A 24,696-nucleotide genomic window follows, 5' to 3' on the forward strand; every position below is an offset into this window, starting at 1 on the left:
TTCTCCAGTCATCCATCACTTGCCCCAGCGACGGTGCGAGCCGAATCCGCCCAGGCCTAGGCCTCGGGATTCATCGAGGGACAAGGCTCTGGCCATCCAGAAAATCGAGCTGTCAACCTCTCACCGTCAAGGAAACCATCGTCTGGGCCCATGACTCGCTGAGCACGAGGGATCTACGCTCAAAGGGTAGAAAGAGATAGAAAACCTGCATTCCATGTGCATTTTCTCTGGTTTGTTGACTTTCTTTGGCAATTTGACCCCTGCGATCCCAATTTCCAATGGCGGAGATATTGCAGTATTGATGTGTACTCTTGTGTGTGTGTGTGTTCATTTTCCTCACCCCTTACCTCCACACACCCTTATCCGGTGCAGCTGAGGGAGATGAAGGGGAGAGTCATCGGGCGCAAATGATGTACATTCCCTTTTTGTCATCCTGGCATCTGGAGCACTTGCCCACAGGACCTGGTGGGATATGGTGCCCGCTTCAGGGATTAACCCGCCTTCCCACTCCACACCCTCTCTCCTGAGGCTGCAGGTACAGTAAGGGACCCCCCCCCCTCAAACACCCCCCAGTGCATCGCAGTCCGAGCGCACCTCGGAGCACATTAAGCGGGGATGATATTTATGATGTGGAAATGGCCTGCTATTTATTCAGCGTACTGTGGGATGGTCCCTCAGACTCCTCTTTCTCTCTCTCCATCTTTTTCCCTTCTTCACAAATATGTCTCCTCTCAATTATTCTCTCCTCCACTGCATTTAATTTTCTCCTTTCTCACTTTCTGTCAGGATTTTCCTTTTCCATATTTTGAAATAGTCCCTGTGTACTTAACATTCTCAGATTCATTTTATTATTGATTCACAGGTTGAATCGCAGTCTTAGGGCATGAGGTGTTCCTGTGGGTCAGGAGCTAATGGGATCATTAAAAGTGTGTCAGCTGGCTGAATGGATTGAAGTGAAAATGGAAACACAACTTCTATTTGACATAAAACAAGAACAAGGAGATTGTTTTAAACTTGTACGTCTGTGTGTATGTGTGTGAACAGCAAAATGTGCTTTTAGAGACACCTACTGCACTGGGAACGACCACCGAGGTGGGTTTGAGTAATATGCCAGATATTTATATTCTGCATCTACTAATTGATAATAATTCATAAACAAAGGTTTTTACTGGGATTTAGGGAAAAGTGTTTACTCTTACAATTAATGAATTCCAAGTGATGTTAATGTAACATAGAGAGTGTTTAAGTCAATGTACTGCAGGTCAGCTTACATTGCCAAATGTGTCGACAGATAAGCAATATGAAAAATGTATTTAGCTGTTTTCTTCAAGGGTTATGATTAACTTTTTCTTGAAGTCTACATTTTATGATGTAATTCCATATGAAAAACACATCCACAACATGGATGGCTATAAATAGATACAAAATGACAAATGTCAATAAATAGAAACATAATGCAAAAATAAAAAGCCCACAGGATACACAGAACATCAATATCCCCAATACCACATCATGGGATCTGTGACCACTTTGGAGAGTATATTTTTTTAGCCTGACACACACACACACACACACACACACACACACACACACACACACACACACACACACACACAGCTTAGAGAAAAGAGACAGCCGAGGGGCGGAGTGTGTGAGAGTATGACAGTGGATCAATAGTTGTGTTTGTGGCGGTGCTCCCACAGGAGAGGAGCAGTATATGAAAAGCTGCTGCTGATGGCTGAAGGTCCTCTCAGAACATTCCCTGTGTGTTTAGCCCAGAGCCAAGGTTAAACCCAGCACAAAGACGCCACAAAACCTCTGCCTGCCTCCCCGGGGCTACACACACTCACACACTCACACAGGCAAGGGCCCACAGGAGCCCTTTCTTCTTTCTGTGTGTGTGTGTGTGTGTGTGTGTGTGTGTGTGTGTGTTTGCCTTGTGGCAACTCAATATTGTGACACAGCCACGGGCCTTCACTAAAGCTACTGCCTATGTTTTTGATTTATTTTGAATCATCATTAGTGTTTTTAAACAATAACAAGCTTTAATCATACTCGAGATGGTGATTTTGTGTGAGGTTACTTGCAGCTACATTAAACGTGCACACATGCATCTTTTGTTTGTGTGAACATACGTCTTTTAGTATTAAGAAAAGCTCTATTAACATTCATATTTCATTATTGTTATATTATAATAGGAATCATTCGTCCTCAAAAACATTTGGAAATAGGGAGGCGTGTGGCGCAGTGGATAGCCCTGGTGTTGGGATCAGGGGGTCACAGGTTCAAACCCCACTGCAGTCAGCATGTCGTCGTGTCCCTGAGACACTTCCCCCCAAATCGCTCCTGCGACTAATAAGTAACATGTAAACAACTTACTCACCCTGTGTTACCTTGGTTTTTATGAGAATCTAAAAGTCAATCAAAGTCTTGATTGGTCAGTGTTTCAAATTATAAGGAGTTAGCAAATATATAGATTTTTGGGAAGCATATGTTTGTAAAATGCAGACTAAGATTATAATGCATGAGTTGTCTGACAATTTGTCAACAGGTGTTTTGATTTAATACGGCTCATCATTGTTTTATAGGAACTCATTTTTCGTCAACAATTCAAGGTAACGGGGTGAGTAATTGATATATAAACAGTCATTTTGAGGGCGAAGTATTCCTTTCACACATTTCCATGCAGGGTTAATAATGTTGTAAATAAAGTAATTTCATTGAAGGCAAACTGTAATTGTGAGCCAGAGCAGAGTTAACCTCAGTGATTTATCCAGACTTAATTTCCATCTTAACTCCACTTTATTGCTTTTACTAGCATTAAACAGCCCCTCTGAGAGAGAGGCAATAACTGCGGGGCCATAACACTGCTAAATCATGCATTTAAAAGCAGCACAATGTGCATATGGAAGTATCACATCACCCAGTGTGACTCGAAATGAAACAGGCTGAGACAAATAAATGTAAAACTGCTTTTTTTTCTCTGGTTGAAGTTAGATATTTGAGAATGAGAAGTCACTCTCCTGACGCTCATTTTCATCCCAAAATTGTATTTTATTCTCCAGATTCTCCCCAGGCAAAGGGTTCATGTTGTTGTTGATTATAGAGACGGAGGAAAAATAGGAAACTTGTCATGCTTTCTACAGTAATGATAGGATACTCTGTCAAGCAGCTCTCAAGGTGTCGACATTCCTTCAGTTCAGCCATCCTCGTAGCGTACGCGCCGTAACTAGCTGCGATGTGCCTCGACAGGCCGTCATCGCCACAGAGGACTGATGGAATACTAATTAGCATGCCACTACTTGAATTATTCATGCGTCTTAATTAGGGGAGAGATTTCCCATTAGGCCTTTAGATGTGGCTTAAGAGTTTGGCTCCTATTTTGTGCGTCAGAGTCAGTGTGTGTGTGTGTGTGTGTGTGTGTGTGTGTGTGTGTGTATATAAGATCGCACACACAAACACAAGGTGCATGGGTGAAGTGTATATAAGGTTAATGATTTGTTTATACGATGTAACTCAACGGATTAAAGGGACGATTTGACGTCGTCTACCTACACCGAACCGAGCTCGGTCGGGTTGCGAAGACCATCGAGTCGTATATTTCCTTTTTCAGTCGCGCCCTACCTATCCTTATAATACGTAGACCACGGTGGCTCACGCGAATCGACATTGTGTAATCAATTAACCACTTGGGACGTCGTTCCCGTCGTCCTGCACAGTACACAAAGTCGCGTCGGAACGTCTCTTCGTCTACAATAAATAATAAGTACATTTGAATTTCACCTCTTTCAAGTCCCCACTAGCCATATAACACCTATAACAACAGTTTTCGACCATATAAATCACCCTTCGACGNCCCCTGAAACCTTCAGACATGTATATGTATATATATATATATATATATATATATTATGGAATTCAACTTGAGACGGTCTTATATAACCTCTATGTGCTGCTTCTGCTGCTATCTGATCCTGGACACTCCAGTTAATTTGTGATAACCAACCTCAGAAAGGTCTTTTCCTGGTTAAATTAAGTTAAGGGAGAAGCATATGTCCAAACAGTATGTTTTATTTAGTATTTCATTGCATTACAACCACAAAAAGAGGAAGAGGCCATGAGGGTTAAGGGGGAAGCTGCCTTGTTCACCAACATGAATAAGTGACTTGCATTTCCTGGGCTTGGTTTTGTACCAACAACAATGTACCTCTATAAACCATTTAAAACTGAACTTTTTTAATAATATCATTTCAGTCCTATGAATAAAATGCTTGATTCTTGTAGTTTATTCTGGTTTGCAGGGTAGGGGCATACTTTGGATAAATACTTGGATAAAAGTCATTTATAGAATCGTCATTCTCACAACAATAGGGTGTAACAGTTTGCATAATCAAACTCACTTCCCCTTTTATACATGGCCGAGCTCAAGTCCATATATCAATTGATACTGCTTTATCATTCATTAATGTCACCAACACAATAGCGTATCCAATGCAGGCGTTTGGTTTGCATCAGGCTGGCATTTACAGCGTAATGCCCCCCTCCCAAGAATCCCCTTATCATTACCCATACCCACCCATGTTTTTTTAATTCCCAGAACCATCTGTTATGACAGGCTGGCTCTGCAGTTAGAGACAAAACAGAAAGTAGGCTAAACATTGTCAGATTAATCCCTGCAACGGTACAGTGTCCATAAAAGCGTCTATTTAACGGTCTTTGATTGGCAAATAGAGACTTATTTCTGCTAGATGAACAAGGACGGCTTGACGCACAATCGCACATACTGCACCTCAGCGTAGCAAAAGGTTAATCTTTGAGCCAAAGTAAGCAAGCATTCAGTTTGAGAGAACCTGCAAAGCCACATACCAAAAAGGCAATTACTCTTCTGCATTCTCCCTCATTCACACTCACCATGTTAAACAAAGAGCGACAGTTAGCTTAGTGAAAACCTACCACCTGCAACACTCTCATACACCCAACGTGGCCTTCTTTCTCATTTGGCTTGCAAACCTCTGGAGACGCAAGATAAGATATTTACATACCAGCCAGCCGGCCTTTTTTAAGAGCTCAAGTTACGCAACTCATTCTGTGTGTCTGCATGTGCCGGAATAACACACTCCGAACTTTGCTACTTCAAAAGTACCGCAGGTAATAGGCTCTACGCCATTCAGAAACACTGTCATGCTTTGAAAATCAGTCAATAATACAGTTTATCCTCAGAGGGGCCTCATGGGACATATGACACACATAAGTAAGAACAATGTAACTTTAACAATGTCTCAATAGTTGCTGTTTAATTGTTTAGAAGTACTAATATAATATCTTAACAGAGCTAGGTTTGTATGTGTGGATCTTTGCCTCACTCCTGCTTAAAATTAGTGGGGAAAAAACAAAATCCTGAACAACTGTCATGCCTTTTGGGAGTAGACAATGATAATTACACTAGCACATTTCCAAAAACCCTGAGTCATGGTGTGTCTTTACCGGCTAATACTTATTTCTAGCAGACTCAGACTCAAGATATGGATCGACAGATGAAATCACTGTGACCATTGATTTAGAATCACTTCATGGTTTGAGGCAAGAGATTGTCAGTGATAGGAGACCATGGATCATTTTTCTTTTACGAGAGGAGGTTGTTAAATTCACCAAATATGTTGATCAATTTATTATATAAAAAAATGAATGCTTTATAATGTAATGCAGTATTTCACTGTGGGAGGATGCTGTGAGAGGATTACACTAATCTCTTACATATATCCATGTCAGCTAACACACTGTAAAAGGAATCCTTGTCCATAACATACTCTACACCTAAATACCGGGAGGTCATTTTTGATGTTGAAAACTAAGTTGCAATACAAGCATAGGAAATTCGTAAGTTTAAGGGTGGCACAAACAATATTTTGATTGTAATGTATTGGAAATAATAATGGATTATTACCATCTGATTCTGAAACAACCTAAAACCCTGCTCAAATGCCATTAGAAAACTAACCATTAGACCAGTTAGGCTAATAATGCCAGACTATTCTCAACATGTCTACTTTTAGGGACTGCATAATCACAAAGACGTGGCATTAACACTTATACACCCGATTGTGTGTCATCAACAGGTGGAAAAATAGACAAATTAAAAGCTACAACAAATGAATACCATGATTGATTACTTACCCGACACGCCATTTTCAACAATATGATTGTCTGATGTAGATCTTTCAGTCCAACTTTTTCCAACGAGACACAAGCAAAATATCCACAATGTCTTCAATTTGTTGAACTCCATGACTGGTGTGTGCTGGAAAGTAGACAACAGAGTCCATTCATAATTCAGATCATTCTTGCAACACAATTTTGCAGGGTTTCTATCCAAGTACATCAATTAAACATTGCCTAGAACAGAAACTGCTTTGTCTCTTAGAACATATGAAAAGGAGAGAAAAACGCATTAAGTTGGCTTGTTTAGAGCACACCGTGAAATATTGTTAGTTAACATTACAAAAATATCCCCTGCAGCAAAAGCGGAAACATGCCATCACTTCTCAGTGTCTCGGTTTCCTATTCTTGCTAAATAAATTAAGGTACACAGTCGTTTGTAAGTTATCTAATACCTGGCTTTTGCTAAGTCAGCTTGTTAAGCCCTATTTTGACGGTTTAGCTGTGCTTCAGGATTCTTAGCATCATGTTTTAAAACACATGTTGCCTCAGGGAGAATAATAATAAGATTATCAGAACTGCAGCCTGGTCTGTATGCGTCCGGTGTGCAGATGTCTGACAAGCTTCAACAAGCAATGAAATGCTCAATTATAAATAAACAAGCCTAAAGAAAAGCCTGATGCCACATTTAATTATTTCAGTGAACCTTTATTTTATATTTCCACATTTATTTCCCAGTTATCCACATACTCAGATCAATGGTTGTTTGGTAATTTGTTGTCAAGTCATCAGTTGTCCCACAGCACAACAACCAATCAAAGGAGCGTATCAACTCCATGCCAAAGCTCGGTTGCCATCTGTTATGAACCAGACTTGCAGGGAGCAGAGCAAGTCCGAAACCGCAGCTCGAGTCTTGTTCCCGTAGGTTACAGCAGGGATCTCTCTCTAAAGAAACTGGCTTTGTAGACACAACTGCGGGGACAGTCCTCCCTGTTCTGCTGGTCCCTACAGACAGACTTCCCGAAAACGGACCCAGTGGCACCGAAGACAAGCATCAGAAGCATAACAAATGTTACTTGACTTTCATTACGAGTTACATGTTCCAAACTGTAACTTTAGATAAAAACCATCCCCCAACAGGAATATCATAGCATCTTGTCTACAAGACTGGCCCTGACACATCAAGTCAACTGTCAGCCGGGCTGTTGGTAAGAGCCTGGCGCCTTAGTTTTTGCGATTTAATGAAAATTACTCTGATAAGCAATTGAGAGCACAAGAGAAACAGAAGGGATGAAAACAAGGAAAAGTCAAGAGGGCATACAAATACTCGCTTATATTTGTTTACTTCCTCTCATCTGATTATTCCAAGACTTGGATATTTTCACTAGGCATGGCCCTCTGAAATAAAGCGTAGTGGTAAGCGAGAGTGAAGTGAAAGGTAAACGTTACTTTGTATTTTTTTGACATAAAGAAGCAAAACATATATGCAATTTGACTTCTTAAACCACCCGTTCTTTGATGTTGGTTTGGTTTTTGGGCATTGAGATCTCCAGCCACATCCCAGCAGGTTCTGAGCGTGACTGGTTTTTGGCAGCGTACGATTGAGAGAAATCTAGATCTCGTATTCTACCTTAGGCGTACAGGAACACTTGAACAAACAAGCATGTCTAAGTCATAGGGTTGGACAGCAACTTGGCTAAACTAAAGAAGCAGCAACTAATCCCAACATAGCACCCTGCCTGTCAGGTTGCTATGTCAATAAATGTGGAATGATAACAAATAAAAAGGTCCCCTAAAATAAATAACTAAGTTAATATTACACTGAAATAAAAGTGCCCCTTACATAATTCAATTTGACATCAAATACAAGTCTCTTGTAATAAACACATTAAAAGTGTAGTTCTAAAATGAAGTTACCTACCTGTGTTATTATGAAACACAAGATCCCTGAAAAAAACGAAATGTGGGATTGTACAAAACGAAATACATTTGGAATTCTGAAATGAAGTCCCCTGAAATAAATACATGTGTAATTAGAAAACAAATGTGAACTGAATCTAATTAATACGGCATTGTGCAATAAAAGTCCCTTTAAAAAAAAAAAAGAGGGGAAATATAAAATAAAGGTCCCAGAACATAAATAAATGTGGCATTATGCAATTAAAGTCCAGTGACATAATGTTAAATACATGTCATTGTTCAATAATACTTGCTAAAATTTGTGTTCTTCATTAAATACAACCATTTGTTCATGTGAAGCCATAATAATTTATGTCATAGGCATTTTTTTTTACTATGAGTCAAATGGCATTCCATAACTAGCTAGCTTAACATCTCGGTTAAGTAGGACATGTGTAATATCCAACAAAGAAGGAGCAGCACTTCACAGCCCTCTCAAAACGCTTCCGTGTTTTTCACTTCTGGTAGGTGTCGACTCTGCATTTTCAACGGACGAACATTAGCCGCCGTCGGCGTTAAGCTAACGAGCAGACACAAGTCAGAACAGGGTCGTTAATAGAGAGCATCTGTAATGTTAGTTTTAGCTAGGCTATATGATAACTACGGACACACCGTAATGCTGAATAACATAAACACAAAGTTACCTGTCATGTATCAGAGCCAGCAGATCTGTAGCTTCAGCTCTGTGTTAACATCGCAGCAGACGCCTGGTCACCCTTAGTTGAAGCACTGCGAACTCCAAACGTAGGAGAGATCTCGGTCTGGTCTTTCCCCCGACCGTACTGGACCGAAAAAGCCGCAGAATGTGTCAAGGCAGCGGGCTACTCTTATTCTACGCCACAGGGTGCGTGGTTATTAACAGCAAGTGTCGCCCCCTAACGACTGGAGGGTGTAAACCTACTGGATATCACGTCGAATTGACACAAATTGCTAAAGTGTGCCATCTCGTGGATTGTTTGAGCCAACACCCCTGGCCTACAATGATATGTTAAAGAACATGTTTACACTCAAATTGTCAACCTTCCTTCTACAGTATGTAGCATGTATACCTGTCATTAGGACTGTGAATTAATAGCTAGTTCACAGAAGACATTTGAACATGTCAGAAGTTGGATGACAACAGTGTGACAGCACTCCTATCGCTTACTTGGACCCTTGAATAAAACATAACCATCGCTAATGTTATTGGTAACACCTGATTTTTAAATTGAATCAAAGGTTTTGCTGTGTTGTTTCTGTGTTCATATTATTTTATAAATTGAACTGCTTTGATAAATACATTACAAAAAAAAAAAACTTAGTTATTGAAGGTTTTGATAGAATGATTTGAAGAGTCTTTGTCTAAAGGCAATGACATTGATTTTAATCGTATGCTTTACATGTGATTGCTTCATTATTTGCATATTTTAAATATTGTTATATATTGATATCAGAAAACTATTGCTATTAATAATGGAACTATGCCGGCCATCTTAGCCTTTACATTTGTATGCACCTTTTATTTGGAAAAACAGCCTACATACATGATGTACAATATGGGTTGGAACCTTAAGAAAGTAACATTACAGTTTTCCAGGTTTTGCTGTACAGTAAATATTATGATCAACATATTGCAAACACAATGAAATGTCTTTTTAGTGCTTGGCCAGTACTTGCATCATCAGGTTCTGAGTTTAGGGAGGAGGATGGCAAGAGGCTTCTGAGCATTCAAATGTTGCTATGGTGTATACCATTCCCTTATAACCAAACCACATATTTAAATTACACTTACCTCGAATTTCTTACATGGCAAAGTGTTACATAAAATAACACAAGTATATCTAAGGCGCTTTTAGAAATATCTAAAAAAAATTGCAGAAATGTGTGCTTGCTGCTGGGTCTATCCAGCTGCATGAACTTTTGGGTGTCAGTTAGGTAACTGATGTGTGATCATAATATATTGCGCAGATTTACAACAGGCCATGAAGGTCACATGTAGTACAGAAAATGTCACACTCGTGAAATGTTGCATAAAGTTCAAGTGCTAACAATTATATTGTTGTTGCAAGTGCAGATATTTTACAACTGTACCTGAAGTGGCACTCGATTTTTTTGGTGTATGGTGTGAAATAGTGTCAGAAACCATTGTTTTTGTGTGTTGACCCTATTTGAGACTTAAAGGAAAGACCACAAGGAGACTTTGCTTTCCACCATGTCACTCTTTACTTAATAATTAATATATATTTACCCCTTTTTTGTATTTCAAATAGAAGGCCAAACGTAATTGAAGGACTGTCACTTAATTTCAACAAATGTACAGTATGACGACTTTGTATTTGCAGTGTACAAATATTCAAATGTCACATAACATGGAATAGTGTACTGTATTTGTCATTGCATGTGAGTCAAGGCATCGAATGATGAGACACTGAGGCAGAAAATTCACTTATAGTTCACTCAATTGACAAAAGTACATAATGGAAATATATGGAAAAGGCCTTCATCCCACTCTTCCCCTGGGGCAGGATTAAGGCTGTTCACATCAGGTGGATGTGTGGTTGCACTCAGTCCTTGAGTTTATTCAGAATTCTTTATCTTCTGAGGATGATATGACCATGACCTCCCGGCTCTTAAAGTCCCAAACTGCTGTGAGATGGAAGGCCATATTGGAGAAGACCACTAGATACTCAAACAGGGCGAATAATGTGTAACCTGTAAAAAAGAAAAGGAAAACAAAAAGAACGTAGATATAGAAATGTTTTTAAGTAAGCACTTTTTCGCTTCATTTCAAATTACTGTTCATATAACTGATATGTTTTGGAATTGTGTGTATTCTCCATGGATCACTGTTATCAACCCTCCCCAATTAGATGGACATTATCAAACTGAAGTATTACTTACTCCCTGATTCGCAGAACACGTTGTGTTTCCAAAAAAAGAATCCGGCAAAAGCACAGAAGGATAAGTTGAGAAGTAAGAAGCGCACTTTCCAATAGTGAGACTTTGCATCCTATAAGGGAGAAAAACATGTATTTGATTGGAATGCCTCAAATGACATGACTGATTTTAGTCTGTGGTGCGTGATTTTTCATTCCTTACCTCAGGACTTAATGAATACTTCTTAATGGTCTTCCATAAACGGCAGGTTATCAACATGTGGATAGTGGAACTGACAAGGAAGAGGACAAAACCTTCTTTATGTACAACTAAGAAACAAAATGTACAAAGAGAAGAAGAAGTTCAATCAGAAAAGCACAGTCATTGTAATAAATAAAAAGAGCATCAACCAGCCGGACAAAAACTCTATAACGTACTTTAAACAACTTTTAAAATGTGTTCCCTTCCTCTTATGTTCATTTTCACCTTCCTTTTTTAAAACTACATTTAATGTATGCCTGGAAAGTTTACTAATGTTGCTGATAAGATGATGAAAAGTTTAGAATACTTTGTTTCAAAAAGGAACAACATTTCAGAACATTTAAATATATCTAAAATCAAGTCAAAACTTTTGGTTACTTGACTAAATTCAAGCTTCATTATGATCCATGCTTCAAGGGAAACATATGTTTGTATTAAACCTCTCAAATAATATAGTACTCACAGTATGTTTCACTAGATGACACGTATGTGAGGAGCAAGAGGCCGAGATTTTCGAGAAGGGAAAAGGCCAGATTGAGGCAACTGAGCAAACTCTCAGGGAACTTAGAGGCAAAACGTGTCTTGTAGAATTTGAAGTAGGTAAATGCCACCAGCAGCCTCGGTGCTGAGTGCAGTCCAATACAGAACCGCCATATGTGACATTCAGGATTCAGGCTTATTGAGGCACTGATGGATGGCAGGTAATTAGGAACCTGGAAACAGACAAAAATGCTTTAGTATATCAGTAGCATCAAATGAAAACATGGTTGGCTCAGATTGCAAAATATGAATATTACCTGGCAATGTGTACCAGTAGAGTCCTCATAATGAAAAACAGAGGATATGAAAACACAAGTTATTAGCCCAAGCAGCGGTAGGCCCACAGTGCCAACAACGCAGGTGCTGAATGAAACCCTGATGACCAGGGGCCTGTCATGACCCAAGATACCGGATCCTTGTAGCATTTCTGAAACTGTGAAAAATTGTAATTAATTAATGTACATGTGGCAATAATAACTTTCTTCAAATATTAATTCAATAGATACATTTTAGGTATTTATGATGATAAGTAAAAATGTATGCACAGTTATAGGAATTATCAATCAATTATTTGGGGGCATTTTTTTAATCCGGCATGCATTTAATGACCATCTCAGTCGGAAAAAAAACATAATCAACCTACCTCCACCAGATCTGCTATTCACCAATAACTGCAAGCAATTACCGTGTAAATAACTACGCTATTACCAAATCATCACATTCATGATATCAGGTTGCATGATGGACATTTTCGGTACCAACAATAGGGTGCAATTCCTTAATCAGAGTTGGGGATGATCCTGACATGTAAAACCCCGGAGACATTTTTTGCATCTATTAAGATTAATTTCCATTGCCCAAGAAGACGATAATAGTCACTCGGATGCAACATCCTCCTTGTTGAAAGGGAAAAAAAGGGGCGTGAAAAACATCCGCACCCGGAAGAGAAAGCAAGCGGAGGAGAGTGATGAGGCTACGTATGTGCGGCGCAGCCTATCAAAAAATAATGCACACAACACAGACCAGAGACCACGTTTTAAATACAGTAATGTATACATTCATTGTGTCTCTTATGACTAATTGTCCTACATACAACAATAATAGTGCAAGACCGTTATTAGGTGGCGAGGCTGAGAGCTCTATGTTGTGCTGCAGAGCAAAGGGTATTTTTTAATGCATTTTTTAATATCAGAGACATAGGCTTCAGATCGTGTGTGTGAAGAGTTGTTTGTGAGTCCGATGGTCCTGGTGTTTGTGGTTAACATGTGGTGCTGCTGCCCCGCCTCTCTCCTACTGTCTCTCAGCAGCACTTGGTGGAGTGCAGTTCACAAACAGCTGCAGTCGCTATCAGTCTGATTTCATTTCTGTTTGGATTATTTTTATTGAAGAAACTCTGAAAGGCACACATCTGCTCAAACGGTCTTTGGATCAGGATAGTTTGTTTCAGCAATATGGAACGATGGAGAATCCAAACGTTATTCTGCTTGCTTCTGTGTGTCAGTATTTTACCAAGTAAGTTCCCACTAATTCATTCTATTAGGATTTTTAACAGTATTATAAGATTGTTGCATTCTCGAGTCAAGTACATTCTAGAGAAAACCTCCAACGCTCTTCTATCAAAAATGGCGATGAGATGCTAGAACATGAGCAGATACATAATTGAGTAACAACTTTGATTAGTTTTGGATGCTTTTTTCTCTTTTATTAATGTCAGTGTTTTGATATTTTATGAATCAAATATTCCCTCTCTGATTTCCATTCCTCTTTCATACAATCTGTTGCCCAGACTCTGCAAACATGATGCCAGTAGTTCAGGGATTTGCTGTAATCATAATCCTTTTCTTTCCTTGTATCCAGTTCAGAGGCTTTATCAAAACAGCGTTCCAGGGTTAACAACTGGCCTGCCCAAATCTATTGTTGACACTCTAAACAAGCTCCAGTCACAATATACAGTAAACACGTTTTTTCATTGAAAACTAAACATCTTATTCCAAAATTGACTTGGAATTATTAATGTAAAAGGCATGAAAGCCTTCTTATAAGACATGTACAAATATATTTAAAAAGATGGTTTATACCATGCTTCTCTTGATTTATCTCCCTGTTGAGGCTCATTTTGATACTCATATGTTGTTTAAGATATTACAGTTCAATCAATACATGCAAAATATACACAATTCGAACTGACAACAACTTACTGCTGCTTAATGGCAGATTTGCCTGATCTCTCTGTAGAGCTGTAGAGCTTAATAGAGAGGGCGATCTAGCTTGACATCACTCTTTGTCCCCTTCACCATCTGTCATGGATTCACATTTTCTCTCCACATGTACCCTCCTCGGCATCCATATCGTTTCATTTATTCAGATTATCACTGGCCAGAAAATTGAATGATGAAAAAATTATCACATCCGAATGTTGTGTTAGAGAACACATTTTTACCTGAAAAATAATATTAAATACAACAGGTGCTTTGTGGCGATATACATTTAACCATCAATTGTTTCTCTTTTTGTTTTAGCCTGTTGGTGTGCTCAGGGAAAATACGCCCAGAAGCTCCTGAATGATTTATTCACGAACTACACTAGTGCGCTGAGGCCTGTGAATGACACTAACACCATACTGAATGTGACCCTGCAGATCACACTGTCACAAATTATCGACATGGTAACACGCCACAGTGCACAAGTCTCCACCAGATTGTATGTGTTATAGGGCTGCACGATATATCGTGCCATGACGATAATTGCGTTATGCGCGATATTGACATCGCAGGACGTTCGATTTCTTTTTTTTCCTTTTTTTTAGGACGTGCGATATTAAGTAGGCAAATTAACTCAAACACGTCATGTTACAATTATTTTGCTGCTTGCTACAAAAGGAAAACTTGCGCGGCTCTAATGTCAGGACTTTTGTCCTGACATTAGAGCCGCGCAAGTTTTCCTTTTGTAGCAAGCAGCAAAATAATTGTAACATGACGTGTTTGAGTTAATTTGCCTACTTAATATCGCACGNCCAGATTAATCCCACGTCTTCGCCACTGGTGTTTCTGCTTGTACCTTGTGCACACTATTGTGTTCCCATGCTTTTAAGTGTTTAAGTGAGAGCATGTGTGTGTGTGTGTGTGTGTGTGTGTGTGTGTGCGTGCGTGCGTGCGTGCGTGCGTGTGTGCGTGTGTGTGTGTGTGTGTGTGTGTGTGCGTGTGTGTGTGTGTGTGTGTGTGTGTAAGCCTCGGGCTGTCCCCTCAGCACTGCGTCTGTATCGACCTGCAGTGGAAAACACGCCTGTACTTGGCCATGTAGGCCAGGGAGTCGATAGGGACATCAGAATGAGGGCAGCCGTCCAAAACGGCATCACAATGTGCCCAGAGGCCGTGCACTCACTCACTCACACACACACACACACACACACACACACACACACACACACACACACACACACACACATTGTATATATACAAAGGCTTGGCCATTTTTCAAATAGCCTTGGATTTATGGTTTACAAATCCCCCAGATGGTGATTCATGTGTAATCTGTCTGTAATGGTTACTTTATAAACTCAGTTCCAAACCTCTTTGGGCTGTTTCCTGTTGTGTTACCAGACACTAGCATCATTGGATCATTACCATTTAAAAATATATTGCACATGTAATTATGTTTAATTGCGGAGTGTTTTATTGGTGAGACATTACCGTTAAAATAAATGTTTACTTTCGGCTGTTCTGTTCCTCTGACAGAAAAGTGGGTTTTTAAGTAAATCCGCTCATATAAATCTACAAAATCAAATAGAAAACAATTTATCATACTCGCATAAAAAGCATGTTTTACTCATGCCAACAATAACCAAAGACGGATTACCAACAAACTGCCCAAAGGAAGTCCAACAGTCCCCCGAAGCTTTGGGTTTACAGTTGGTTTGATTGTTTTGGCTAATTCCATTGAAAATGTTTTTGTTGTACAGCGCAGTATGAAGTCACCACAGGGCCCTTAAGGTTCTTTATTTCCTAATATTTGGCCAAAACCTTGAGTATTACACATGGGTTGAAATCTAGTTTGAAAACTTCATGATTTGGGGTTTTTACATAGCTTGATACGGAATAAATGTTCTTTGTATGAAATACCTCAAAGCAAAAATAAGCTTTTATCGTGTACATATGTAGGGGACCCAGAAGCTCAATTTTGTTCAAGAGCCTCCAATAAACATACAACCCGTGGTGACGATGAATATTTGTGGTGTTCTCTTATTGTTAGATTTTTCTTGCAGGTTCCCGCTCAGCGGAATCATCTGCGAGCAATTTATTCTTATTTTTCAAGACATGCTGTTTTATGTTTGCGCTATTATTGAATGAGTTCTATGATTTATGAGTGTTTCGGATAAATCAACACAAACTCTGCACCATGCAAACACTGCCTGACTCTCAACTCGACAAGCTAGTATCAGAACGGTGCAACTCCAGTAGAAATACTGAGGGGTTTCCATTTAAATCATTGTGAAATATTGGCAGTACAGCATGATAAAAGCATTATATTCAATGAATGAGTAAATGAAGTTGTAGACAATCAAAGGGAACGACAGTCATTAAAGAAATCCAAGAGAACTGCAGAGTAAATATTGAGTTTTGTATTACTGACCTGCTTTCTAATAGATTAATACGAACCTTCAAAGTGGGATGATTCAATAAAAAACATTAAAGGGGAATAAAAGTGAATTTTTCCCACCTCGGCTGCAGTTTTAGAAGAAGTGTTTATGGACAGGTGGGTGTGCCCAGGAGGGGAATTGAACCCTCCACCCAGAAGCCCCTTGCCCAAACACTCAGACACAGTGTCGCTGCCTCCATATCAGCTAATCCACTGCAGATTACTCCGTCAAACTGCAGCAATAACACGTGGAAACAAATATGATGTCTCTGGGTTTAGTTGAAAAATACATGTGGCACTTTTATCAGGCGGAGGCTTTGATAACTGTGAGCAAGTCGCAGGATAAGTTGAAATCATTGAGCCTGGCAGAGAAAGAAATACTTTTTGTTTCAACTTGAGATATTTTTTGCTGCGGTCTGATAAAAAACTGCACCTGCAAAAAACAACTTCAAAATGTCAGCTTCTAGCTAGACCACCATGTATTTTTGTATTCGCTCCATATATATAAAGTTCCCTCAAGTTGTGAGAATTTGCACTTTAATTTAACCTATAAAAATAACTCCAGGCTCATTTTGGAACTACTTTTCAAGCCAAATACAAACCTTTTCCTTGCAATCATCTATATTTAAGCATATTAATAATACATTTGAAGTGGCAATGCCTCAGAGTTCCACTTGGGCTGAATTAGCTACGGTGCTAATTCATGCATCACTGGGTAACATCTTAGTGCTGCCGCTGTCTGCCCAACATTTGAACTGCACATCAGATGACTGTTTTCAATTATAGAAATTAGGCTGACTTAAGGGGGTGGGGGGTCTTGATCACACACGTATCCAAACATGCAGAGAGATCACACGAGCTAAGCATCCCCGGTGGGAAATGGTCTGGGACATTGAAAAAAATGGATCTGTGCTGAGAGAAATGAGCCAAGCAGTGGAGATTGCCACTCTGCTCCTTTAAGGTTCTTTTCCCCGCTTGAGTTAATGTCTTTCCAGTGGTGCCTTCAGTTTTTTCCCTCTGCCAAAGCCATCACACCCGTTTGATCAGCAGCAGCTTGGAGGAATGAAGCCACGTTAGCCCCAGCCTCCTCCCACCCACCCCCATCTTTCACATACTTCCCGGGTTGAGAGGCCATTCTCCACTCCCATGCCTTGTATCGGGTTATTACAGGATAAAGCGAGGCACTGTTTGGCGTACATGCATGCATGAACGAGCAGCTACGCTCGCAGGCAGTGCACACATCCATGCACAACAAGCATTACAACATCTAACTGAGGGAAGCCGGAGCCCTTAAACGCACCAGATGTCGGTGTTTCATCCACAGCAATGGCTTGGCCCCCCGCTTGTTTTCACCCTCTTGTTCCCTTTCGGCTTAGGCCAACAGGAATCGATGGCTCCAAAGACACCTCATGTTTCAGCCTCTCAGTGGCAAATTACAGTGCCCTCGCCTAAGCGGTGGTGTTTGAAGGAGGATAATCAGTCTGCTTTCTCACTTCTCTGAAAAGGGTCTTTGCTGTTCAAAAGGAATGAGAAGCTGACATTGGTTTTTAGCCATTATCGCGAAGCTCCGACCTCTGCCAATCGCTTCATTGTGCAAAACTGATATGCCCACCTTTGCACACACTGAGCTCAGACACACACGATGCAGCTGAAACACTCACAAAGAGAAATCACAAATTGCTGTCATCCAGCGCAGTTTAGCCATGCTACATCTGAATACGTTAGAGAAAAAACAAGGTAAATGGAGGTTTCTGCATGCTCCACTGATCTATTACTGTTTACTCAAACCTTCATTTAAACATGAGAAATGGAATAAAATCTCTCTGAGGTAAATGCAAAGGAGGAAGGTGGCTAATATAAAAATACACAATTTGTAAAGGCTCTTTGTGCCCCACACTCCCACACTATTCAACCCAGGCAGAGAGAGTCTAATTACATACATTAAATACACCCACATACTTTACCGTCACTCACCCACTGTCACCTGTCATGTGACATACTCAACGCATATAGGATACATATATGTGTCCATATGATACCGACTCAGCATCTAACATGCAGGCCCTTAAGGAGGCTTCTCACAGAGTGGAGGGAGACTTATAAATCTGTCCACCAATCAAAGTAAAGAGAGGCATATCATGTCATTCGTGCCTAAATGGACGCCTTTTCCAAAAGAATCCCCTCCATTCGTTATTATTCTGTAAAAAGGTTCAGAACAATAATCCAAAACTCCTCGTTCAGTGATGTTCACACATACATTCTTGAAGAATTTCTTAAGAGCCTGCAATATGTCGGGATAGTGCCAGTGGAAATACATCATTTCTACACTGGAAGGATTTATTTAATTGGATTTTAAAGTCCTTAACCCTAAACAGGGATGACAATCTAACACAAGGTCGAGCGACAAATGACAAATTCCATGGGTTTTCAATGTTTATTTCTCTGTTATCCCCGTTTGAAGGTTTCAAGTATGTTGCCCCTTTGACCCGGCCAATGGAGAGACCGTAGTGTAACGACAGACCTTGGGGTACACTTTTACAACACTGCACCTTAGTTGGAATTGAATTTAACAGAGGTCCACAAAAGCCAGGTTTGTAGCAGGTGCTAAACTGCTCTTTAAGGCTACTAAGTGTCAGACTTGGAGAAAAAAACCCAACCTTGCTAGAGTGTTAAAAAAACATTGACAAGATTGCATGGCGACCCCCAAACTCCGAACCTATCACCTGCCGGGCTCGGACCAATCTTTAGAATATTATAGACTTTTTTTGCCATGAAATTGGCCAATTTGAAAGCTATTGAATATCAGCACAAAATATCAGCAGTCAGCAGCTTCAATCTGAAATACTTGGCATCGGTTTCTGCCTTTAAAACTCCATTGAACCCTACGGCAGCAGAAGGTAAATGGGAAAGAGTGGGGGAGGAAGGGGGAGTGAGTTAAGGCCAATTGGATTTCAGCAGGTTGTAGTAGTGGAAGCACGGATTGAAAGATGGAAGGAATTCTGCGGCATAAAGGGGAGGATAAATTAAAAAGTGGAAAGATGGGCTGAATGGATGGTTTGGATGAAGGGCAGATGGATGATGGTTTAAATGGATGATTGGTGGCATGGGCACAGAGAGTGTGTGTGTGTGTGTGTGTGTGTGTGTGTGTGTGTGTGTGTGTGTGTGTGTGTGTGTGTGTGTGTGTGTGTGTGTGTGTGTGTGTGTCTCCAGAGGTGCAGATTAGATCACTGTTATGAATGCACAAGCCCTCAGGACACAGCAGATAAACATCAACAGATAACCAACACATTTACCTCTGCACCATCCTCACTTCCTGCCTCTGTTTCCTCCCTCTCATGCAGACTTCCTCTACTTCCCTTCATTCACCTTCACTAACACTTTCTCTTTTTTTTTCTCTTCTTCCAATCCCTCTTTCTTTTCCGCCCTCTCTAACTACATCTAGGAGTCCCGGGGCGGTGCAGTAGATCACGCTTCTCAATAAACCCGTCAAACTCTCCCCTGCCCCCCCTCACCCCATCTCCCCGTAGCTTTTCCGAAACACAATAACAGCAACTCTGAACGCCCCCCCCCTCCCAACAATACTCCCATCGATCACTTTGCTATCTAGAACACAAACATCTATCACTGCTGGGGAGTTTACCGCTGAAGGCCCGGCTGCTCTCTATATAGCTTTGCAAACATTTTCAGGTCGCAGACTCCAAATCGACAAAGAGTACACCCCAATGACTCCAATGTGTCCGGGCCAGGAAACATCACGAGGGGGGCACATTTGTTATATTTGATTAACTCAATGTCCCAAGGATATACAACAATGGAGAGAAAAGGGTTTGAAATACACATCTATAGGGATAATCTAGAATCTAAAGTCATGCATGTGTTGCCTATCAACTCAGTGGATTCTAAGTAGTTATCAATTTGACAAATTCTAGGTTCCACCACTTACACTTTCCCAGCTTTGAGAATAGCTTGCCAGACTTCTGGTAAATTACGTGAAAGCATTGGTTCATTGTTTGAACTGATTTGGACAGACTTTTGGAGCACACACTGACACAAAGCTGGATAAAGGGCTGCTAAAGTTTGGCTGATTCTTAAATCAATTGGACCAGGTTTCCAGCAGGGCCTGACCAGGTACCAATAGCTTGTTCATTCGTCCAAGGGATGTAGTTTCATTTCTAGGCTAGATAGATGCTTACCATAGAGCAGAAGCACACCAGAAACATTATACAATGATAGATATGTTACGTTTGAGTGGATTGGTGGTTTCAAGTTTCAAAGTGTATTTCCTTGGCAGCTGTGCAGCTTTACATATGATTTCATTATCGATGTGGTAGCATGAAACACAAAAGCAGGGTTCATACTGTATCATCAAGGATTATTATTTGAGTGTGAATTTGGTGTTGATTTGACCTCAGTGTTAATCTCCCAAAACGGTTATTTTTGCTTTTAAACTCCTGGGATCAGTTTAGTGAGAAGAGAGAAAAAGAAAAGCTAGCTGTTGCGGTTCAGTGAGAGAAGAGATAAAATGCCTCCAACAGAAAGATTGTGCTGAGTTCAGGCTCCACAGGGAAGAAAGAGGTAGGTCGGGCAGAGACAAGCAGCATCTCTCTGACATCCTGTTTGTGCCCCTCCGCCCTCCCCACTGCATTACCATTCATTCTTTGTGCGAGTCAAGGTTAGACCTGACAGCTCTGCAGCTGTGTATGGATATGTGTGTGTTTTTTTGTGCGTATGTGCTCACGTGTACGTTTCAAAGCGCCCATATAAAGCAGATGGGAGTGGAGAGACTCAGACGGAGAGGAAGAGACTAGACAGAGAGATTTATGGGAAGGAAGTACAGTCTGTGCTCCGCCAATGAGGCTGGGTGGCACCCTAAGGTAAGGGTGGAAGAATCAGATTAATCCCCCATGCATGGCTGGAGGTTTGATTCCTATTTAGACTCCATTATAAGGTCAGGACGAAGGTTTTCGGAGGCTAATGGAGTGCGGTAATAGTGATTTACTTGTCTTTTACTTATATATTGCCAAACCAAGACAAAGAAGTAATTGATATTCGTGCAATCATTTTCTTTTTGACACAATTGACTCCAAGACAAGCTACATTTTCTTGTATGGGTAAGCTATTTATAAGCCAATTCTTTTAGCGCTGAATATATACTGTTGAATTATGCAACACGTTTACATTCAGATTTAAAGGTTAGACAATTGAAATGGCACATAAATGGAAAGTTTGACCCCATCAACGTCATTCTGTTTGCCACAACTACAGAGATAACCAATCTAGCTCCAAGAGCCTGCAGGTTTCTATTTCAAACCCAATACTAGCTGATTGAAGTTACCTCTTGCAAACATTTGAAAATGCGTTTAAAAAATATTCATCTCCCATGAAAATGACGGTTTGCCACCATCTTATTCATAACACACACAATGATTCAACCTTGCTTCCAGCCAGTCTTAAACATGATGGCATTTGTGTTCAGTGTCTGGCATGTCTTTCCTGGCAAACACCTCACTGTGCACAGGAAGTCATATCACAATGATGATTTGTTTTGAATCAATAGGAACAGAACTGAATAATTTGCATGTGTATGAGCAGAAAGTTAATCATGGGCAGATCGAAGAAGAAAAGACTTCACAGTGCTGATCACGGTGTTTGCTTGACAAGTGAGAGGTTCCACTGCAAATAACCAATTAGCACCAAAGACTGAAACAAAATCAAACAATAAAGACAGAGGGTTAACTCTTTAAAAAGACAGCTGCTGAGGTGTCTGGAATGAAACCGTGGTATGATTTGTACAGCAGGAGCTGCTCATAGCAGTTGGCTCTGACCTTTGTGTGACCTTTAGCCATCATGTGATCGGAGACTTTAAGTTTCTATGTGACCGGGTCTGCTCACGTGGTCAAACAAATGCTTCCTGCACGCTAACCAGCGTAGCAGCTGTGCAGGGTTGGATGCACGCACATCCATGGAAGCAATAGGTTCTGCCCAGGATTTGTACAACACCATGTCACTTTTACCTCATTCGCACCAACGGTGTTTCAGGGCCGGTTCGGAGCTGGAGCTTGAAAAGCACCGGGTTTTCCTGTTCACACCGCAGCGGAGCAGCCTCTTAGCCCCGGAATCCGGTTCGTTTCAAGCACCAACATTTTTTCCGGCCAGAGCAAAAGCACCGCATACGTCACGCTTACGTCGAGGCGGGGTCAGGGGCAGGGGCGGGGGCAGGATTAACTCCTGAACAACAACAAAAAGCCTGCTTTTTATCAAGTTTGTACACAACGATGGAGAAACTTAACAAGAGTTTCAGAGTTTCAGTGTTTCTGCCATAGACTGTATATATAAAGGTTTCTGCTCATGGGTGAAGCATGTGTCTGCGTGTTAGGTGGAACCTTGAGCTTCACGTGATCACCTCTCATTATAACTCATTGTAACTATAAAACTATAAATATTAAACTTTACTTCACGTGCTTCATTTGGAGAACCATTAGTTACATACCCTGGGTGAAGGTTACAGTTTATTTAAATGAAAGATACAACGTTCACTCCACACTCATGGTTCTTTAGTCCACCTTAAGAATAAGACCGACCTCGGAAGCAGGTGTTGTAAAAAAAATCTTATTGACACGAGTACACTTTTTGTATAAGAATATAGTCCCAAACCACACGAAAATGACTCCAGAAAAGCTTGCAGATAGAGCCATAAGAAATGGGAATGCAAGCGATTTCATCCGCAGCGCCTTGAGGCTTTATGAAGCCAGCACGCAACGGTTACGTCAGACGCAAACCGATGACGCATGACGCGAGCCACCAGTCGGATTCTGTGGGCGGTGTGAAAAGAGCCGGAGCTAACCGAAGAACCGTCTGAACCTGAAAGCTCTTAGCACGAGCTTTGAACCGGGAGAGTGGTGTTGGTGTGAATAAGTATGACAGGTAGTATACTGGGAGTCTGGACACCTGAAGGCCAAAAAACACAACTGGTCAACTTCTGGCTATTCTGTGAGCTTACTTTTATTAAGTTTTCTCTGATCTCACTTACAACCTCTTTTCAAATAGTCCAGTTACAAAACTGGAGTGCAAAAATAGTGCAAAAAGACAACCATGTCAAATAGCTTCATGGAACTTGCCTGCCAATACCTTAGTAATAACCTGGAAGTCCTCTGTTCACATAACGTTTATCCATATTTCATGAGGCATTATATAGAAGGGAAAGGATCATTTAAATCATCAATATTGGTCGATTCAAAGTTAAACTTGGTTGATATGCAAGAGTTTCCTTTTTGCCATGAAAGAGTCATGCCTTATTCATAGAGCAATCACTTTAAACAATCCACATTGAAACCCTAACCCAGGCGATAGGAATAAACCGCCCGCACTAACGCAGGTAAGTCTACCCTTCCTCGTGTAAATTCTGATGGCTCTTTTAGAGCTGAACAAGAGCATCAGTCCACAAATGTGCTCCTAATACCAAATTCCTCTCCCTTCTCCCACAATAATGAGCTCCTCTTCAGACTCAAGAGTTAGACACGAGGTAATAGCATTAGCACGCTGAATGGAGAAGGAGGGAAGAGGAGGGTGGGATGAAGAGAGAAAAGGAGAGGAAAGATACAGGCCCAAAGAGGGATACATCCGAGGGGTGGGGAAGAAAGGGTAGAAAAAAATCGACTGGAGACATGCATGAGAAGCTCTCCCTCTGGCAAGCAGCAGTCAAGTAATGCCACGCACCAGAACGAATGCTATTGGCTGACTATTGAGAATAAGGACAACAAGAGCGAGGAGGAGAAGAGTGTGGTGAGGAGGAGAGGATATTCAATATACCGGAGAGGAAGAGAGATGATCACTGTGTTCACTAAGTCTCTTTGGATTCAGTGGTTTTTCTGTCCCCCCATCCACTACGCCAGCCCAGGGGACATGATGGAACAACGTGGAGACTGGTTTGTGTATGCGCGCGTGTGTCTCACGTGTGTGCATTCTGCGTATTTGTGTGGGTGGCCAATGTGGGCAGCATGAAAGCATGTGCATGCTTCAGTCGTTTCAAGGCCAAGTGATTGAAATACTCCTCTCAGAAAACAGGGGAGCACTGACACGTTACAATTGCACACAGAAAACTATCTCTCGCAGAGCTAATCTAACATTATGTGTGTACCTATGTGTTGTATCGACATGACTAAGCACAGAGGGGACTAAATGCAATGTGCTGCGTAAAATAATCAAGTGAGGAGCTCGATAGTGAAGGCTCGGCTAACCCCAAGATACAATTGAGAGAGATGAATGGAATGCTGGGGTTTTTGCAGGCCT

At 40.9% G+C, this 24,696-nt stretch overlaps 3 protein-coding genes across 4 annotated transcripts in view; 1 reads left to right on the top strand and 2 right to left on the bottom strand.

Moving 5' to 3' along the window:
* The window catches only part of LOC104966124 (stromal interaction molecule 1), a 583,137-nt gene extending 574,195 nt beyond the window's left edge, over window positions 1–8,942 (bottom strand). The window contains exons 1-2 of one of the 2 annotated variants that reach the window (XM_010795274.1): window positions 8,760–8,942; window positions 6,175–6,298 (exon numbers count right to left, since the gene is read on the bottom strand). In XM_010795274.1, coding sequence (XP_010793576.1) covers window positions 6,175–6,286 — 112 coding nt within the window. In that variant the 5' untranslated portion in view covers window positions 6,287–6,298; window positions 8,760–8,942. Of the gene's footprint in view, window positions 1–6,174; window positions 6,299–6,906; window positions 8,210–8,759 lie in introns of those variants that run through there. The other variant, XM_010795275.1, reaches the window with a different exon arrangement.
* A 622-nt stretch (window positions 8,943–9,564) lies between these two features.
* pgap2 (post-GPI attachment to proteins 2) lies at window positions 9,565–12,682 on the bottom strand. Its single transcript, XM_010795265.1, has 6 exons — window positions 12,416–12,682; window positions 12,030–12,205; window positions 11,696–11,945; window positions 11,194–11,300; window positions 10,996–11,104; window positions 9,565–10,806 (listed from the first exon to the last, which is right to left on the bottom strand). The coding sequence occupies exons 2-6, from the start codon at window positions 12,195–12,197 to the stop codon at window positions 10,676–10,678; spliced, it is 765 nt and encodes a 254-aa protein (XP_010793567.1). The 5' UTR covers window positions 12,198–12,205; window positions 12,416–12,682; the 3' UTR covers window positions 9,565–10,675.
* A 285-nt stretch (window positions 12,683–12,967) lies between these two features.
* chrna10a (cholinergic receptor, nicotinic, alpha 10a) overlaps window positions 12,968–24,696 on the top strand; it is a 16,052-nt gene continuing 4,323 nt past the window's right edge. The window contains exons 1-2 of the mRNA XM_010795264.1: window positions 12,968–13,284; window positions 14,292–14,437. Coding sequence (XP_010793566.1) covers window positions 13,224–13,284; window positions 14,292–14,437 — 207 coding nt within the window. The 5' untranslated portion in view covers window positions 12,968–13,223. The remainder of the gene's footprint in view (window positions 13,285–14,291; window positions 14,438–24,696) is intronic.

This window comes from Notothenia coriiceps, unplaced genomic scaffold, assembly GCF_000735185.1.
Source record: "Notothenia coriiceps isolate Sejong01 unplaced genomic scaffold, NC01 NC01_scaffold00037246, whole genome shotgun sequence".
NCBI classification, from domain to species: Eukaryota; Metazoa; Chordata; class Actinopteri; order Perciformes; family Nototheniidae; genus Notothenia; species Notothenia coriiceps.

Bases quoted from the DNA above. Each gene is read 5' to 3' on its own strand.
- pgap2 (XM_010795265.1), bottom strand. From the start codon at position 12,197: ATGCTACAAGGATCCGGTATCTTGGGTCATGACAGGCCCCTGGTCATC. The intron at 11,946-12,029 runs GTAATATTCATA...GTCTGTTTCCAG, and splicing joins CTACTGGTACACATTGCCAG to GTTCCTAATTACCTGCCATC. The intron at 10,807-10,995 runs GTAAGTAATACT...TCTTTTTTACAG, and splicing joins CGTGTTCTGCGAATCAGGGA to GTTACACATTATTCGCCCTG.